Source organism: Carlito syrichta, unplaced genomic scaffold (assembly GCF_000164805.1).
Source record: "Carlito syrichta isolate Samal-C Ts95f unplaced genomic scaffold, Tarsius_syrichta-2.0.1 Scaffold303177, whole genome shotgun sequence".
Lineage (NCBI taxonomy): Eukaryota > Metazoa > Chordata > Mammalia > Primates > Tarsiidae > Carlito > Carlito syrichta.
The window spans coordinates 249,464-268,221 of NW_007247273.1; the positions used below are offsets into that span (position 1 = coordinate 249,464).

General features: G+C 41.8%; 1 protein-coding gene across 3 annotated transcripts in view; it reads left to right on the forward strand.

Moving 5' to 3' along the window:
• Positions 1-18,439, forward strand: part of TMEM248 (transmembrane protein 248) — a 33,916-nt gene extending 15,477 nt beyond the window's left edge. The window contains exons 2-7 of one of the 3 annotated variants that reach the window (XM_021712299.1): positions 4,972-5,148; positions 8,584-8,869; positions 10,713-10,863; positions 11,974-12,157; positions 13,870-14,013; positions 15,708-16,235. In XM_021712299.1, the coding sequence (XP_021567974.1) occupies positions 4,990-5,148; positions 8,584-8,869; positions 10,713-10,863; positions 11,974-12,157; positions 13,870-14,013; positions 15,708-15,728 (945 nt within the window). In that variant the 5' untranslated portion in view covers positions 4,972-4,989 and the 3' untranslated portion in view covers positions 15,729-16,235. Of the gene's footprint in view, positions 1-4,971; positions 5,149-8,583; positions 8,870-10,712; positions 10,864-11,973; positions 12,158-13,869; positions 14,014-15,707 lie in introns of all 3 variants that reach the window. The other 2 variants (XM_008057974.2, XM_008057976.2) reach the window with 2 other exon arrangements.
• The last annotated feature ends 319 nt before the right edge of the window (positions 18,440-18,758 follow it).

The following is an 18,758-nucleotide window of genomic DNA, read 5'->3' on the forward strand; positions in this document are numbered from 1 at the left end:
CCGCTACTCGGAAGGCTGAGGTGGAAGGATCGTCGGAGCCCAGCAGGTCGAGGCTGCGGTGGCCGGGAGCGGCCCTAGCACTCCAGTCTGGACGACAGAGTGAGACTCCAACTCAAAAAAAAAAAAAATAGCATGACCCCTGTGCCCCATCTTCCCTTTTCACCTGATCTTGCTCCAAGCGCTTCCCCCCCCCCCCCGGTTAAAAAAGTCCTCCAATGGAAACGTTTTGCCTGTGTGGACAAGGTGAAACAAAAAATGGCAGAGGCACTAAAAGACATCAAAATGGATGAGTTCAAAAATTGCTTTGAGCAGTTGGAAAACCATCTCGATAAGTGTATTGCATCACACAGAGCACTTTGAAGGTGAATGAAGTTTAAAACTTGTAAAAATAAATGCACAATTTTTATAAATAAGTTTTTTTTTAGATCCCCCACCCCTTGTATATCAGCAGCATTGTTTTTATTTTTTGAAAAGTATTATTATTTTTGAGTTGGGGTCTCAGGCTGGAGTGTAGTGGCACGATCATGGCTCACAGCCCACTGCAGCTTTGGACACTTGGGCTTAGCTGGTCCTTGCCTCAGCCTCCTGAGTAGCTGGGGCCACAGGTTTGCCCCACCATGCCTGGCTGATTTCTTGATTTTTGTTCTGTTTTGTAGAGATGAATTCTCACTTTGTTGCTGAGGCTGGCCTTGAACTTCTAGGTTCATACTGTCCTCTCACCTCAGCCTCCTAAAGTGCCAGGATTACGGGTGTGAGCTACTGTACCTGGCCAGCAGTATAGTTTTCTTTTCTTTTTTGGGGAAGATGGAGTCTCACTCCGTTGCCCACCTTGGAGTGCAGTGGCACACTCAGGGCCACCCCAGCATTGACTTGCTGGACTCCGGTGATCCTTCTACCTCAGCCTTCCAAGTAGCTGGAACTACAGGCGTGCGCGTCCACACTCAGCTAATTTTTGATTTATTGTAGAAACAAGGTCTCACCAAGTTGCCCGGGGTGATCTCGAACCTGCAGGCTCCCAAAGTGCTGGGATTACAGGCTGAGCCACCGAGCCTGGCCAGCAGCATAGTTTTTAAAAGTCGTAATTATATTAAACTTATCCAAAGAGTGCAAATATGAGTCAGTGTGCAAAAGATCAGCACAGTTTATGTTGACAGACTATAGGAGGAAAACTTATTGTTTAAAGTTTGCAAGTAAGGCATTCATTAAATTGTAACATTTATAATGAAAATACAAACTTAGGGTAGCTAGGAACTTCCTTAACCTAGTAAGTGATTTCCATCAGAAGCCTGTAACATAGGCTGGGTGCAGTGGCTCATGCCTATAATTCCAGCACTTTGGGAGGCCGAGGTGAGAGGATTGCCTGAACCCACGGGTTCGAGACCAGCCTGGGCAGCTTGGCGAGACCTCATCTCTACAATACTCAAAAAACTAGGCGGGCCTGGTGGTGCATACTTGTAGTTCCAGCTACTTGGAAGGCTGAGACAGAAGGATCATCTGAGCCTAGCAGGTTGAGGCTGCGGTGGCCGTGAGTATGCCACTGTACTCCAGCCTGGGTGACAGAGTGAGACTCCAAATCAAAAAAAAGAAAAAGAAACCTATAACATATACCATATTTCATAGTGAAGCATTAAAAGTGTTTTATTTAAAACCAGAACTTGGGCAAGAATTTCTATTATTGCCACTTCTATTCATCATTTCACTGAAAGTTGAAAAAATAAAACACATTTTTTGCAAATATATATCTATATATCTATATATGCTTATATATATCTCTATATATAGCCAAAAAAAATGAAAACACGTTTACACAAAAACTTAACACACACTTGTTCATACCAAGATTAATCATAGTAGCTAAAATGGAAATCCAAATGTCCATCTACTGATGAATGGATGAAATGTTTATAAATAAATATTTCATACAAGGTGTAAATCTTTCCTATATTAAAAATGAATGAAATACAGGTAATAGTGCTACAGCATGGATCAATCTTGAAAACATTATGCTTGAATGAAAAAGTCACAAAAGACCACATTATACAGTTCCATTTGTTTAGAATGTCCACAGTGAACAAATCTTAGAGACAGGAAGTACATTAATAGTTGCCTTAACGATGGGGAAATGGGGAGTTACTGCTAAGGGGTTTGGGATTTTTAATGGGGTGATGAAAATTGATTGTAGCCAGATTCTATGAGTATACTAAAAATCATTGAATTGTATGCTTTAAATGCGTGAATTGGGTGGCATGTGAATTACATTTCAATGAAGCTGGTAAAAACATCAAGGACCTTTCATATGGCAAAAGAGTACCAAAAACCATATTAAAGAAATTCTGCAGACTTGGATTAGTTACATGTAACATAAAATCATTAAAGGATCAGTATCCAGAACATAAGAAGAATTCTAAAACATTAATAAGAAGTAGACTAACACCCTGCTAGTATATGGCCAAAGGATTCAGGCAGTTCACTTAAGAATGAACCTAGCTTTTTTTGGAGGACGGCGACTCAGTCTATAGACGCCATCCCAGAAGCAGGAGGTGCCACTTCTCTTCCATTTCCCGCTGCAACCAATAAAGGCCGTTCCTACCGTTTAAAAAAAAAAAAGCTGGGCTCGGTGGCTCAGCCTGTAATCCCGCGCTTTTGGGAGGCTGAGGTGAGTGGATTGCCTGAGCCCCGGGTTCGAGACCCACCTGGGCAACCTGGCGAGACCTCATCTCTACAATAAATCAAAGAATTATTAGCCGGGCATGGTAGCGTGCGCCTGTAGTTCCAGCACTCGGAAGGCTGAAGCAGAAGGATCACCAGAGCCCAGCAGGTCGAGGCTGCGGGGGCTGGGAGCGGCCACTGCACTCCAGTCTGGGTGACAGAGTGAGACTCCAACTCAAAAAAAAAAAAAAAAAAGGAATGAACCTAAATAGCTGAGAAAAAAGTGAAAAGGTGCTTGGTTTCAGGGTGATGCCATTTGAAATAATAGGGATATCATTTCATATCTGTCTTGTTGGTCCAAATCAATGTGCGTTAGAATAGCAAGCAAGTGCTGGCACAAACATTGAAAAATGGAGCAAGCCCCTTCGTTGCTGGGGAAAGTGTAAACTGGTTGACCTCCTTTGGAGAATGGTCTGACGATACTAAGTCAAGTTGAAGAAGGGCCCTACTCTGTGACCTCCATGTGCCAGAATCACTCTTGTACCTGCTGTAGTGCCTTTGTTGGGTGCCTCAGTTTGGGATGACTCAGCTGGAGAACAGTCACATACATACAGTTAAATTCAGTGGACTAATCAACATGGACCAACAGAGATAAATCTCAGAAACATTTTGAATGAAAAATAGCATGAGGATATAGACAGTACATTTATTTCCCCCAAATTTTCAAATACAGTGTCAATAATTCTGTTTGTATATTCACATGTAGTAAAAGTTAACAAAATATGCATGGGTAATGGGACTTGCCAATTTAAGGGCTGGGTTTGCCTCTGGGTAGAGGGGAAGAAATACTATTTTCCATTTCAAGTGACTCTTGTGAGGACAGCATGCACAGCCTGGTTTGTTGCAGGTAGTTGCTGTTCGTTATCAGGGACTATTGATGCATCTTTTTGTCTCTAAAATGGAAGAGCTGCTGCAATTTTTAAAAGACTGCTTTTCGCTAATGTTGTAGTGTGCTTGTATTCATAGGTGCTTATTGTGTGTCACCTAATGTTCTAAGGGCCAGAGGTCAGGGGTGTGGCTGTGAACAAGACAGGCAAAATCTCTGCTCGCATGGAGCTCTCAAATGAGGGATGATAGACAGTAAACAAGTAGAAAAATAATTTTACTTCTGACCAACACTAAACAGGATGAAGGAAATAAGACAGGATATTGAAAGACTGGGGACTGAGGGTGGTCCGAGAAGGTCTGCTCTGCGGAGCAAACTATTGAATAGAGACCTGCATTTTAAGAAGAGCAAACATGCAGAAATGTTTGGGAAAGGCATCCAGGCCAAAAGCTTTCAGATTGGTCATGTTAAAAAACTGCAAGACTAAAAGGAACACACTTAACAAAAGAAGTGTAAGCTTATACTTTGAAAACAGAAAACTTTGCTGAAGTAAAGAAAACTGAAATAAATGGGACGACATCCCAGGTTCGTGGACTAGAAGACAACATTATTAAGATGACAGTACTTCTCAAATTGACTGACGGATTTGGTGCAATCCCTATCAAAGTCTCAGCTGAATTCTTTGCAGAAGTTGACAAGCTGATCCTAAAAAAAATAGCACAGCTAGTGTGGCCAGAACTCAGGAGAAAAGAGGGGAACTTGATGATGGCTTGTGAAGTCCTGTGGGCCGTGACAGGGAGCTGTCACTGACCTCTCCTTAGATCTGGCGGGAAGCCTCAGGAAGGTTTTAAGGAGAGGGGTGATGAAATTCAGTCGGTATTCATGGAGCGCCTACTCAGGACCAGGTGCTGGGCTGGTCTCGAGTGATATGGCAGTGAACAGGACAGAATGTTGAATAAATAGAGCTTCAACTTTTCGCTGTTAGGAAATGAGAACATCCCCAATTTATTTCTGTATGTGTTGGCATGTATTAGTGTCATATTACTGACCTACCTAAACCTTTTCTTAAGTGATATGGAAGTAGCGGTATTCATTATAGAATATGTAGAATAGTCAAACTGAAAGAGAATACATTTCTTTCTTTTTTCATTTTAAAGATATGGGGTACAATTCAGGGTTAGGTATACAAACGTTCATTATGCAGGTACCCTTGTTGGAGTATGCATATCTTTCAAGATCCTATCACTTTGCGGTAATGACAGTTAACATTTACTGTTTTTTCCTTCTGGTCTTTTGAATAGACTTAAGATCAGATCTTTCCCAAATTCATTAATGAGTGTTCCCCCACCCCCAACAATACTAACAGAAACAAAAGTGAAAATCATAGCTTTCTTTTGGCAAATCAGTCCACAAGTCTTCTGATTCATTTCTTTCAGGTGGAGCTGACCAGAATAATGTTCAACATCAACCCCCTGGAGAACCTGAAGGTGTACATCAGCAGCCGGCCTCCCCTGGTGGTCTTTATGATCAGTGTGAGCGCCATGGCAATAGCTTTCCTGACCCTGGGCTATTTCTTCAAAATCAAGGAGATTAAATCACCAGAAATGGCAGAGGTACAAATGTTCTAACTTCTCCTCTCAGGCTGTCCGGCCTTGTAAAGTAGAGGAACGCCTTTTGGCTCTCCATACAATGTCCCTGAGTTTTGACTTTTTCTCCTGATGAGAAAGATCAGTATTCAGAATTTTTTGTCACCTCCCAGTGACTCACCTTGTTAGGAAATATTTAGGTAGATAGATATTGTTTGATTTATATAATGCTACCAGTTTCAATTAGAGTATTTTAGCAATGAAACAGATGTATTTTGGAGAGTATATTTGTAAAATGATTTGTATCAAAGTCATCTCAATTTTAGAAAACTAAACATTTGATATTTTAAAGCCATGTATCGTAGAGTTTTGTCAGCTGTACTGATGGCTTTTTTCATTGCATAAAGAAATTTGAAAGCAGGATCTTATTTTCAAATATATTTGTTGTTTTTAATAAAAAAAAACATCAGTTATCTTTAAACTTTTAGAGTTTATATTTTGGGATTTGGGGCAATTTAAAAAATTAGGACTGGCGTTCAGTGGCTTATGCCTGTAATCCCAGCACTTTGGGAGGCTGAGGCAAGAGGACTGCCTAACTCAGGAGTTCGAGACCAGCCTGGGCAATATGGTGAGATCTTGTCTCTATAATTGAAAAAAAAAATTTAGTTAGGCATAGTGCTGTGTGCCTGTAGTCTCAACTAATCTGAGCCCGGCAGGTTGAGGCTGTGGTAGCTGTGATTGTGCCACTGCACTCCAGCTTGGGCGACAGAGCGAGACTGTGACTCAAAAAATAAAATAAATTATTGGGGCATTGGTCTTTAATCCTTAATTTAGGCATATGATAGTTTGAACACGAATAATGTAGATTTTAAAAGATGTGTAATTTGCATGTTAGATTACAAATTAGTTTTTGTTTAACAAAAGTGAACGACAGTATACCTAGTCATCCACTTATTTTACATATTGGAAATTATGCTGAATTTACCGGTAGATATGGTTTCTGCTGGAGTGCGGTGGCACGCTCATGGCCACTGCAGCCTCGACCCACTGAGCGATTCTTCCGCTTCAGCCTGCCAAGTATCTGGAACTATAGATGCATGCTACCACACCTGGCTTATTTTTTTGATTTATTGATTTATTTGTCTCACCAGGTTGCCCAGGCTGGTCTCAAACCCCTGAGCTCAGGCAGTCCTCTCGCCTCGGCCTCCCAAAGTGCTGGGATTACAGGCTTGAGCCACCCTGCCCAGCCCAAGGTTTTTTATTTTTGAGTTGAGGTCTCACTCTTGCCCAGGCTGGAGTACAGTGGCATGATCACAGTTCACCACAGCCTTGACCTCCTGGTTCAGCCTGTCCTTCTACTTTAGCCCCCCAAATAGCTGGGACTATAGGCACACATCACCACACTTGGCTAGTTATTTTATTTTTAAATTTTATTTATTAATTTTTTTGTAGAGACAAATTCTCACTATGTTGCCCAGGTTGGGCTTGAACCCCTGGGTTCAAGCATTCCTCCTGCCTCAACCTCTCCAAGGTGCTGGGATTTTAGGCATGAGCCACCACACCTGGCCTAGATAGGGTTTCTCTGAGGACAAATTAGTTCTTGTCTTAGTAGATTCCTTGAGTACCTTCTTTTGTTCTTTCTTCTTGAATTTTGTTTGTGGGTGGGGGTGGGGATGGGGGGTGGTTGGGATTGCATTGTTGCTGCATTGTGTTGGCTTTGCAATGAAGAGGAGAGTTCCACTCGGTGTAATCAAGATCCTAGCTTTCTCCTGTGCTCTCTGGAGTTACGGATCATAAGATCTTGGCAGAAGGGACAACCTTCACACATAAACTCTCTCTAACACAGTTAATGAGTTTTAGCTGTTTATCCTATGAAACCCTTGCAAAGAGTTTCTTACTAAGAGACATACTGGCTGATTTAATTCTCCCTCTTTTCTGACCCTGCCTGAATCTATAAAGGTTGTACAAACAGGCTGCACTCTAGTCTCAGCCCTACATATTCCAGACACAAAGAAACTGAGGCCCAGAGCAAATTAGGGACCATCCAATTCTAGTTGAAGTTAGAGTCAGTATCAACTTCTGTTTCACACCCCCCAAACTTTCCCCATACACCACTGCCTTTCCTGCCGTCTAGGATCCTCATTTGAAAAGAACATCACTAAATGTATCATAACCAAAGTTCTGCAGCATCTCAGCATTGTATTCCTACACAGCTGGAGTCCCTGTTGAACAGCCAGCGAAAGCCAATGCCAGGCCCCATTTTGATTGTTAAGGGCTAATTATCCAGGCTTCATCTTAACCACTGGTCTTAGCAGAGCGTTCAGCTGGACTCCATCTCTGCAGGAAAGAATTGCCAGGATACTGCAGAGTTTTCATTGTGACTAGAATGTTCATTTGCAGCCCTAAAGTACTAGAATGGTCTGCTGAGTGGGTGTTAGAGAATATGTAACTTGATAGATCCAGTTGCGGTCGTGCTAGATGTCACTTACAGTTATACTGATGCTACAAAGTTGGACCCACTTGGCTGCTTGGAGATTGCTCCGATGGCATTTTAAATTAATACTAGTGTTAGAATAATTGGAAAGGTAACTTGGTTTGTCTTCACATTTGGCATCTTTGTAAACTAATGTTGCTTGAGAGAAAGAAGTTATATGTAACAGCCTAGTTAGGTTTTTTTTTCCGTTTTAGCATGAGTTCAACTTTGGGTTTCTGCTAAAATTAAAGAACCCCAGCAGGTTCTTTTTTATGTTGGCATCTGTGTAACCATGATATAACTAGCTGTATATGTTTTTAAACTTGCTTGTGATTTAAATCATCAGTACAGGTCGTTGATATTAAGAGAAGGCTGAAAACATCTTATACCTTTCCTTTTGAAGTTGTTCCTGTTCTCAGTTGGTATCAAAAGTCCATGACAAGGGGGAAAAGGTACCAAATGTGTTTTGGTATTTACTGCTGTTTTGCATTCCATTTTATATTCTAGAGGCAGAGATCAGCATGTATGGAATTGACACTGAAGAATTATTTTAAGGAGGCCTTATTTTTAAGAAAAAATTAATTGTAACTAATAAATTAGTTTGGCTTAATGCTTTTTATGTTTTATTACTTTTGTTCACGTTTTCTTTTCAAGTTTGATTTTGAGGGTAGGTCATTTTCTCTAAGTATAATATGCTGGATTTTTAAAAAATATATTTTCTTGAATAAGTTGATTCGATTTCAGTGTATTGAATATCTTGTGCCAATGAAGAACTCATATTTAGATTATGAATATTAAGTGTTAGGAAACTCACACTGTTCTGCCAATGCAGGAAGATGATGCTGAGCTGTCACTGTTGTAAAAGATGGACTCTGAATCATAGTTTGCTGTTGTGCTGTGATACCACGCTGAGGGTTTGTGACTGCATTCCTGTAGTGGAGATACTGGGACTACTCACAATTGTTTTTCTTTATTTCACTTTACTGAAGGATTGGAATACTTTTCTGCTACGGTTTAATGATTTGGACTTGTGTGTATCAGAGAATGAAACATTAAAGCATCTCACAAATGACACCACAACTCCAGAAAGCACAATGACCAGTGGACAGGCCAGAGCATCCACCCAGTCCCCCCAGGCCTTGGAGGATTCAGGCCCAGTTAACATCTCAGTGGCAATCACTCTGACCCTGGACCCACTCAAACCCTTCGGAGGGTATTCACGCAATGTCACTCACCTGTACTCGACAATTCTAGGACATCAAATTGGACTTTCAGGTATGTGTTAGCCACTTTCAGACTTCTCAGGCAACAACTATCACAAGGTAGACAAGATAAGCAGTGTATGATTTTACTCGTCATGCTATCTTATTTTTGTTCATATCTCCTTTTGTTGATTTTAAATTATGTTAGAACTCAAGAAGGAGCCGGGCTCAGTGGCTCAGACTGTAATCCCGTGCTTTTGGAGGCTGAGGTGAGTGGATTGCCTGAGTCCGCGGGTTCGAGACTCACCTGGGAAACTTGGCGAGACCTCATTTCTACAATAAATAAAAAAATCAGCCAGGCATGGTAGCACGTACCTGTAATTCTGGCTACTCAGAAGGCTGAGGCAGAAAGATCTGGAGCGGCCACTGCCCTCCAGTCTGGGCAACAGAGTGAGACTCCAATTCAAAAAAAAAAAAAATTCTTAGTGAAAGTGCTTGGCTTGCAATTGTTTCTCAATAAAAGCATGCAAGAATAAGAAACTGAGAAAACTATAAGGCTTATTTCTGGTCTTAATATTTACAATAATTTTTATTCAGGTTTATCCTGTTAGAGTCTTCAATACTTACCCACAAATATACTACATCATTCTTAGTCTATAACCTAGAAAATGCCTAAGATTTGGTCTCTTCCCTTTGGAATTTTGTGATTATAGAGGAGGCACAGATAACATGAGTTAACGTTTATCAGAGACTCATAATAGTTCCTGGCACAAAGAAAATGCTATATAAGTGCTTGTTAAATTATGTGAAAAATAAACAGCTATAAAACACAGAGCACTGCCCTTTGACTAGTATTAAACCCTTGACAGACCATAAGTGATTCAAAAGGATGAGAAAGCAGTGAATGCTGGAATAATTAGGAGCAGCTTCACCCGGGAGGCCTGGGACTTGGAAGAATAACTTTTGGTTCTTTGGTTATGAAGAGCCTTTTTTAAAAGTCCTTAAAGGAATTTATGAGTGCCTCCCAGCCTCCTATTGACTACTAGTATTCTTATGGTAATTAAAGTATGAGTGACTTCTGAGTTTTCCATGTAGCTAATAGACCTTTTCCTTCTGGTGTGGCATTAGAACACCTTGGTTTTAACTTAAGCTACATCACTTACCACACCTTTCTTTTTTTTTTTTGAGTTGAAGTCTCACTCTGTCGCCCAGACTGGAATGCAGTGGCCGCTCCTGGCCACCGCAACCTCTACCTGCTGGGCTCCGGCGATCCTTCCGCCTCAGCCTTCCAAGTAGCCGGAATTACAGGCATGCGCTACCATGCCCAGCTGATTTTTTTGATTTTATTGTAGAGATGAGGTCTCACTGCCCAGGCGGGTCTCGAACCCGAGGGCTCAGGCAATCCACTCACCTCAGCCTCCCAAAGGCACAGGATTACAGGCTGAGCCACTGAGCCTGGCCAGATCTTTCTTAAGTGTATTAGACTCTCTGAGCCTTGGTTTGTTCACATGTAAAAGGAGGAAAGTAATACTTCTTTGTCATGTTCATTGGATAGTCGTAAATTTTCAGCAAAGTAATACATATAAGAGATGTTTGAAATGGTAAGAGTACTGTATAAGTGCTAAAACAGTGGTGATAATTCACTCAGCCCAAGCTTTCCAGCTCTGAAACTGCTTTGCTTGTTTCTCCAGGCCCTGGCTGAAAAGTGGCTTCTCTCTGCTATTTTATGGCTCTACTAGTTGAATGGGTCTCACAGGAGTCTTCTTGTTCCTGAAATCCCACAAAGGCGGGTGTCTGGGCTGATAGGTGATTCCTGGGTGGGTTTGATTTCAGGATTTATTCAAACCCCAGAGAATAATAAATATATGAATTCTTTTATTTACCAAAAAAAAAAACACCCAATTTCTCTTTCATAGGCAGGGAAGCCCATGAGGAAATAAACATTACCTTTACCCTGCCTACATCTTGGAACTCGGAGGACTGTGCTCTTCACGGTCACTGTGAGCAGGTGGTGTTCACAGCCTGCATGACCCTCACGGCCACCCCTGGTGTGTTCCCCGTCACTGTGTAAGTGTCCCTGGCAGCCAGTGTATGTGCATGAGAGGTTCTGTTTGCCATGAGTGTGACTGGGCTGCTGCAGCAGTACATTCTCAGAATAGCTCATGGTGCATTTCTTTGTGCATTTCTTCAGACCTGTCTAAAGGATTATTTCAGTTTAATTTGAAGTTCTAAAGGCGGAAATTCTGCATTTGAATGAATATCAGAAAGTTAGTGCTTCAGCAAGGCAGTAAAAGCCTCTGGTTGTCATTGGCTGTTCTTAGGCTGTCTTTCCTGAAAGAGTAGAAGTAGCATGCTACAGAAGAGATAAATAAGAACTGATCTGATGAACAGAGTGACCCGTAATCAGAACTTTTTAAAGATAAAAGTTTTGTTCATCTCCATTATCCTGGAAGAACTAGTTTTAAAATCAAGAGTATAAATTGATCTTACTTTCCATTAAACAGGTATTGTTTCTGAAGCTTTTGCTTCAGTTTTTTTGAGTGGCAGTCAGTGTTATTGCTTTGCCTTTAAGGGTTTAGGTTTTTTTGTTGGCCTCTCTTTTCTCTGTAAAGGAGGTACTGATCTATAAATAAATATGTGAAATACCTAGGTATAGCCTACTTAAAATAATTACGGTGAATCCTTTTTTAATAAGAATTATCCTGGGATTTATCTATTTTGGACATTTAGAGGTTTATAGGACAAGCTCACCAACAATAAGTGAAACATTATTTGGTGTTACAATGCCTGATGCAAAAGTTTGTGTATAAGGTTTCCAGTTGTAACTAATAGTTTCAAATTTGAGAATATAGGCTTAAAAGAGGCAAGACCCCCTTTGACCACATCATATATGAGTGGAATGTGAATTGAATTCTGAAGGCAAAAATACAACACTCAAGCTCCAGAATATCAGGTGCTTGCTTCTTTTTCTGTTATGTTTATTAAAAAAAAAAAAAAAAAATTCAAATATAATGGTATTTATCTCAAGGAAACATGACGTGAAAATCATATATGTCTATTTTATTTCTCCTTTCCACACGTGTTGCCACGTTTAATGTCGTGCCAGGCGCTGTAGAGATGGTACAAGTAAATGTCTCAGGCCACTGAGCATGTGTCTTTCCCTCTCTTCCCCTGCAGGCAGCCACCGCACTGTGTTCCTGACACATACAGCAATGCCACGCTCTGGTACAAGATCTTCACAACTGCCAGAGATGCCAACACAAAATATGCTCAAGATTACAATCCCTTCTGGTGTTATAAGGGGGCCATTGGAAAAGTCTATCATGCTTTAAATCCCAAGCTTACAGTTATTGTTCCAGATGTAAGTGAGAAAAAAATGTGTGTGTGTGTGTGTGTGCTGAAACTGTTGGTGTAGGCTCTGTGTGCTTTTTTGGGTTAGCTTAGCCTTTGCCACTCTTTTCGGTTGGGTTGCGAGACTAGGCAGAGTGATGAAGACTTGGAAAAACATGTCACCCTTTGGTTAAGAAAAATTTGGTTCTTTTCTTTGTTTTCTATTTTGTTCAGCAGCAATTTATTAAGCAACTGCTTAACTTATAGGGGTTATAAGAGATGCTTTTATAGTCTTGGACCGATGCACACTATCATTCATAGAAGAACACTCGGTTAGTGTCAATATGAACAATAAATAGTGCTGTTTGGAGTTTAGAAAGGTAGAAGTAAGTAGTAAAAGAAGATGACTCTTTGGCTAGATATGGAGGTGAATAGGATTTAACTACCAAAGAGGAAAGGAGAAGAAAACACTTCGTCTAGCAGGTGATGTGCTAACTTAGCTTCCTGCTTCCACCTGAGCCCACTGTTAACAGACTTCAGTGATATTTTGTGAATCCCCTTGTTAGTCTTTCTTTCTGTTAGCTCGTTTTCTCTTCTTTTGGCCTGGTCCTTGTCCCTTTTCTGTGGCTCACTACTATCAGGTGGTGGTAGTTGGTAGGCCAGGGACCTGCAGAAATGAGCAGAGTAGAGATCAACTGGATGGCCTGATCAGGCAGAGGCCAAGTTCCAGAAGGTTCTTCATTCCTCACGGAAGCATTTGGCCTTTCTCCTGCATTGATCTGCAGGGGTTGGTCAAGCTGTGCATTAGGAGGCCCAGGCTGCTCCCTGATGTGGTGAATGGGAGGGAACCCAAGGCCAGTGTGAGGATGGGATGTGAGAGGAAAAGGAATGCAAGCATATCTGGCGTCTCTAACAACTTGCAGGGCTTGGAGAGGGATTGCATGTGGGAGGTCAAAAAGGCATGAATCGAGAATGAACTCAGTATTTTCAGACAGGGACTTCGAAAAGTGGGAACAAGCAGAAGGAAGGAAGCTGCCTTTGGGGAGAGGTAATGTGCTGAGGCCTTCCTAGCGGGGAGTGACCAGGAAGTCGGAACACAGGCTCGGGCTGTCAGCTGTGCAACCTGAGGGCAATTGGAGGAAGAGGGTATGTCCAGAGAGGGCTGGAGGTTAAAGATGAAGTCTCAGCCGGGCTCGGTGGCTCAGCCTGTAATCCCGCGCCTTTGGGAGGCTGAGGTGAGTGGATTGCCTGAGCCCGCGGGTTCGAGACCCGCCTGGGCAGTGAGACCTCATCTCTACAATAAATCAAAAAATCAGCCGGGCATGGTAGCGCGTGCCTGTAATTCCGGCTACTTGGAAGGCTGAGGTGGAAGGATCGCCGGAGCCCAGTAGGTCGAGGCTGCGGTGGCTGGGAGCGGCCACTGCACTCCATTCTGGGCGACAGAGTGAGACTCCAACTCAAAAAAAAAAAAAAAAAAAAAAAAAAGATAAAGGCTTTTGCCAGGACAGAGGACAGCATTAGGAAGGAGTGTGGGTCGTCTCCAGCAAGGATCGCTCAGGAGCACCATGTCTTTACTTAATGAGATCCAGTTTTGGTTGTTTTGGAGACAAAAAGAGAAACCTCCTCTTCCCGCTTAAGAATGAAAGTTGAGGCAAGTCTGGTGGTTGTGAATCCTGTCTCCAGAAACCCAGCATTAAAATCTTTGAGTAAACTCAACGCAGATGTTCCTTTTTTCTTATTTAGGATGACCGTTCATTAATAAATTTGCATCTCATGCACACCAGTTATTTTCTCTTCGTGATGGTGATAACGATGTTTTGCTATGCTGTTATCAAAGGCAGACCCAGCAAATTGCGTCAGAGCAATCCTGAATTTTGTCCTGAGAAGGTGAGCGGTGGCTGGGGTCTGTCACAGCATTTTGCTAGAGGCCTCTGTATACAGAAATTACCAGTTGGTCCTTACTCCATTTATTGAGGGTGACACCTTCCCTCCAAAGAAATTACAGTCATCCCTTAGTATCCAAGGGGGATTGGTTCCAGGACTCCCGCAGATACCAAAATCCGTGAATGTTCAACGTCCCTTGGCATGGTATTTGCATGTAACTTACATACATCCTCCTGTACACTTTAAATCACCTCTAGATTACTTGTAATATCCAATGCAATAGCAATGCTATGTAAATAGTTGTTATACTTTTTAAAATTTTTATCTATTTTTCTTGTTGTGTTGTTATTTACTGGATTTTTCTTTCAAGTATTTCAATCCATGATTGGTTGAATCTGCAGATGCATAACCTGTGGATACAAAAGGCCACCTGTAGTTTCTATCTTTTCATTAGAAGTAGTCTTTACCCTCAGCCTAAAATATGTCATTGGATTTTTTTTCTTTTTTTTTTTTGAGTTGGAGTCTCATTCCATCGCCCAGGCTGGAGTGCAGTGGCACTCTCACAGTCACTGCAACCTAAACCTGCTAGACTCAGGTGAACCTTCTTTCTTAGCCTTCCAAGTAGCTGGAACTACAGGCATGTGCCACCATGCCCAGCTTTTTTTTTTTTTTTTTAATTTTTGTAGAGATGAGATCTCACCAAGTTGCCCAGGCTGGTTGTGAACCCATGGGCTCAGGCAATCCTCTCACCTCGACCTACCAAAGTGCTGGGATTACAGGCTTGAGCCACCATGCCCAGCCTCTTTTTGGCTCCAGCGATCCTTCCGCCTCAGCCTTCCAAGTGGCCGGAATTACAGGCGCGCGCTACCATGCCCAGCTGATTTTTTGATTTATTGTAGAGATGAGGTCTCGCTGCCCAGGCGGGTCTCGAACCCGCGGGCTCAGGCATTCCCCTCACCTCAGCCTCCCAAAGGCGCAGGATTACAGGCTGAACCACTGAGCCCGGCTCTTTTTTTTTTGGAGATGGAGTCTCACTCTGTCTTCCAGGCTGGAGTGCGGTGGCACACTCATGGCCTGCTGGGCTGAAGTGATTCTTCCACCTCGGCCATCCAAGTAGCTGGAACTACAGGCATGAGCCACCATGCACTGCTAATTTTTTGATTTATTGTAGAGATGAGGTCTCGCCAAGTTGCCCAGGCTGGTCTTGAACCCGTGGTCTCAGGAAATCCTCTCACCTCGTCCTCCCAAAGTGCTGGGATTATAGGCGTGAACCACCATGCCTGGCCTTGGACCATCAATCATATGCCCAAGACTTCTTAACTGTTAAAAGGAAGGGGCTTACTGTGACAGTTGTCCCCAAATACCCACTGGAGCACCACTGACCCTGGATAGACTGCCGCTCCTCTACTTCGTCAACATGAGAAATCAAAGGAATGCTGAGCAGGGTTTAAAAACAGTGCTGTCTCAGCATGGTGGTTCCACAGATCAACTGCATCTTGCAAGAGACTTAGATTTCTGTTCATTTCTTCCTAGAGGAGATTTTTTTTCTTGGGGATTTTATAATGTCTCTGTCTAGTAGATGCAGCCAGGGTGGCTACCAGGACTTTGATTGGGGCTGGAACCCTCAAGGGTGCCACTGGGGCTGAGTTCCCTGGGCTTCCCTGTTTGACTGGATTGCTTGTCTTGTTCTCTTCTAGGTGGCTTTGGCTGAAGCCTAATCCCACAGCTCCTTGTTTTTGAGGAAGACTGAGAGAACCATAATCATTGCCTGCTGAACCCAGCCTGGGCCTGGACACTCTGTGAATACATTATCTTGCAATGTTGGGTTATTCCAGCCAAAGACATTTCAAGTGCCTGTAACTGATTTGTACATATTTATAAAAATCTATTCGGGAATTGGTCCAATGATGCACGTGCTTTGCACTGGGTGCAGCCAGAGCCCTTCAACCTCACCTGTGGACTCGTGGACCTGGTGGGATATTTCAGTGTAGCACTAGAGAGGATTTGTGGGTCTTGCTGCATTGGAGCAGGTCATGATATTTTTCCCAAGGTCATAGGCACATTTTGTTGCTGGTGGGGTTGAAGTTTGATTTGGTTCTTGTTTCATCTTGATATGTACAGAATGTTTGAAGCAGTCTGCACCTTTGATATGATATTGCATTTCCAAAGCCACCAATCCATTTTGTGGATTTTATGTGTCTGTGGCTTAATAATCATAGTAACAAGAGTAATACCTTTTTTTCCATTTTGCTTGCAAGGAAACATACCCATCTAAGTTTATTTTTTTTTCTTTTTGAAGAAAAATAAAATAGTCACATTTTAATACTACTCTAGTTAGGACAGACTTGTGCTTTTATTCTGAGTAAAAAGTTAAATATTTAAAGTCACCTACATGGTAAAGATCTAAGTTTCATTTTCCACATGGTTGGTGAGGAACCTTGTCTTGTTTGAGTTGGCACAGAATGTTCTCTCTTTTGGTTCTCTGTTGCCCCTTCCCTCTATTATGAAAGTTAAAGCAGCTTCCTCACTCAAAGGGCTTAAAAATTAAGTATATGGCTCTAAGAGTAAGAGTAATAATGAGCTGTTCTGCTTTCTGGACTGCAGATGACTGTATGGAAAAAGAGAATGATGGTTTAGTCTAATAGTCATGAAAGGGTTTCTTGTTTTTTTTGAAGAGTGGGTGGATTTTCTTTCTTCCTTTTTTTTTTTGGCACTTATTTTTATGCAACTAACATCTCTTCAGAAGGCAAATGGCAATTAGCAAATCAGTAACATTATGAAAACGATGCCTGTGAAGTTTGAAGGAATGCAATTCTGATTTGTCATTTATTAGAGAAAACCAAAAGCATTTTTTATAACATTTAATCATCTAGTTCCTCTTCCCTTTTACCCTTCTAATCCTTCTTCATTTTTTAAGGAAACTGCATTACATTTTTTTGTCCTTTCTTGTTACTTGTATTCTTACTGTTTTTCTTAATAACTCATTGTCATTAATGACTTTTGTGATCTCCCAGGCAGTGTTATAACAGAAGGGCAATTAAAACCGTGGAGATGACTCTCAGCGCTTCTTTTCCTTAACTGTAGGTCTGTAGTCTGTTCTAAACTAGAATTAGTTCCTGAGGTCTGGAATACATTGGCCTAGAACACTTTATCCCAGGCATTCCTGAATAGAAAACAATTGTGGGCTTTTACTGAGGATTGTTAAAATAATCACTGTAGTAACTTGATACATTGGTATTTCTTTTTTTCCTTTTAGTATATTTCAAGCACACTAATCGTATTTGTCTATCCAGTCTTGTTTTTTTTTTTGTATGATACAAGTTGTTTGTGTGATGCATGGCTAACTTGTTAATTTAGTTTTCTCTTTAGAGACCCTTATGAGACAAGACGGAGAGAGCGTCATTTGGCTTGGCCTTTAGAAACGTCAGTATCATTAGGACCATCAGATTTTTAGACTAAGCTGCTACTGAATCAATAAAATTCCAATGAAGCAGAGTTATAGGGATGGATTTATAACTGGCAGAGTAGTATAAAAGGAAAAAGACAAGTGAAAAAAGTCAGTTTCACTGGTTGATTCGATCCAGCTTGTTGCTAGTATTAATTACCCTTGTTTTAATTACAGGGAATGGCTAGGATCTATAGCCAGGGGAGGAATGACACAGTTAGGCATGAGGAAAGGAAGTGCCAGAAATGCCTGGACAATATGGTTTGTCTGAAGGCCAGGACACACACTTTAAAGTCCCACATTCACCCTACCAGGTAATTCTCAAAGATCTTATAGAAACACAGAGTCACTCAGCTGTATAAAGGAAGACTGGGGAAGAGAGGCGGCCGTGGGACCAGGGTTAAGAGGCTTCATACCTGAAGAGACTTCTGCAGAATCTTGAGAAGTCCAGGGGACCTGTTACTATCTGGGCATTCCAAGACCCAATCCTCAGCTGCAGCTTGCTGGTGGGCCTCAGGATTAGAAGAGTGTTGCAGACGGGTCCGTTTGCCATTCAGGGGTGACCCCACACAGGAGCGATGGCTCATCCTCAGGCATCTTGGACTGGGGGTCCAATAAAAGGTCAGCAACTATTATTAAAATGATTGTTTCAGATCATATTGATCTCTTTCCTTTTTCCTTTTGTCCTTTCACTGTATGACTTGAATCAGTTTTGATTCTATTGTAAGTTTTTCTTGTTGTCAGGAACCTGCCGTTTCTGTTGCATTTTCTTTGGCAGTATGTGGGGATTCAGCATCCTGGTTTTTCAACCCTCCTGCAGGCACTGTGGGGTTACGAGGGCCAGCGGATCCATTTCACTTATCTTGCTGCATGATGGTCAGTAGCTGATCTGTTATGGCATTCACTCCCAGATTAATTTTCCGTGTTTGAATATGTGCATATGTGCTTTACAGAATAAAACATGAATTTATTTGCTGTCTCCTCTTTCTCTAGTCTGATGGGTGTTTTCTTTTTGTAAAATTTTTTAATTTTAATTTTTTCTTGATGGACTTTTTCTAAGGCAAGAACATACACAAGAAGCAACTGAGGGTGTTTTGCAAGCTGCTCTTTTGAAGTGTTACCTGTCCTAAGATGAGGGCTGGGCTGTGTTTTTTATTTAGGTGGCCTCACCAAGCACATGGGTCTTCTCCCTGAGAATACAAAACTTTTGTAGTTTACGAGATCCACAAGTACTCAATGACCTGACCCTAATCCTGCCCTGAGGAAGTAAGTATTAAATACAGACCAATAAGGAGCATAGGAT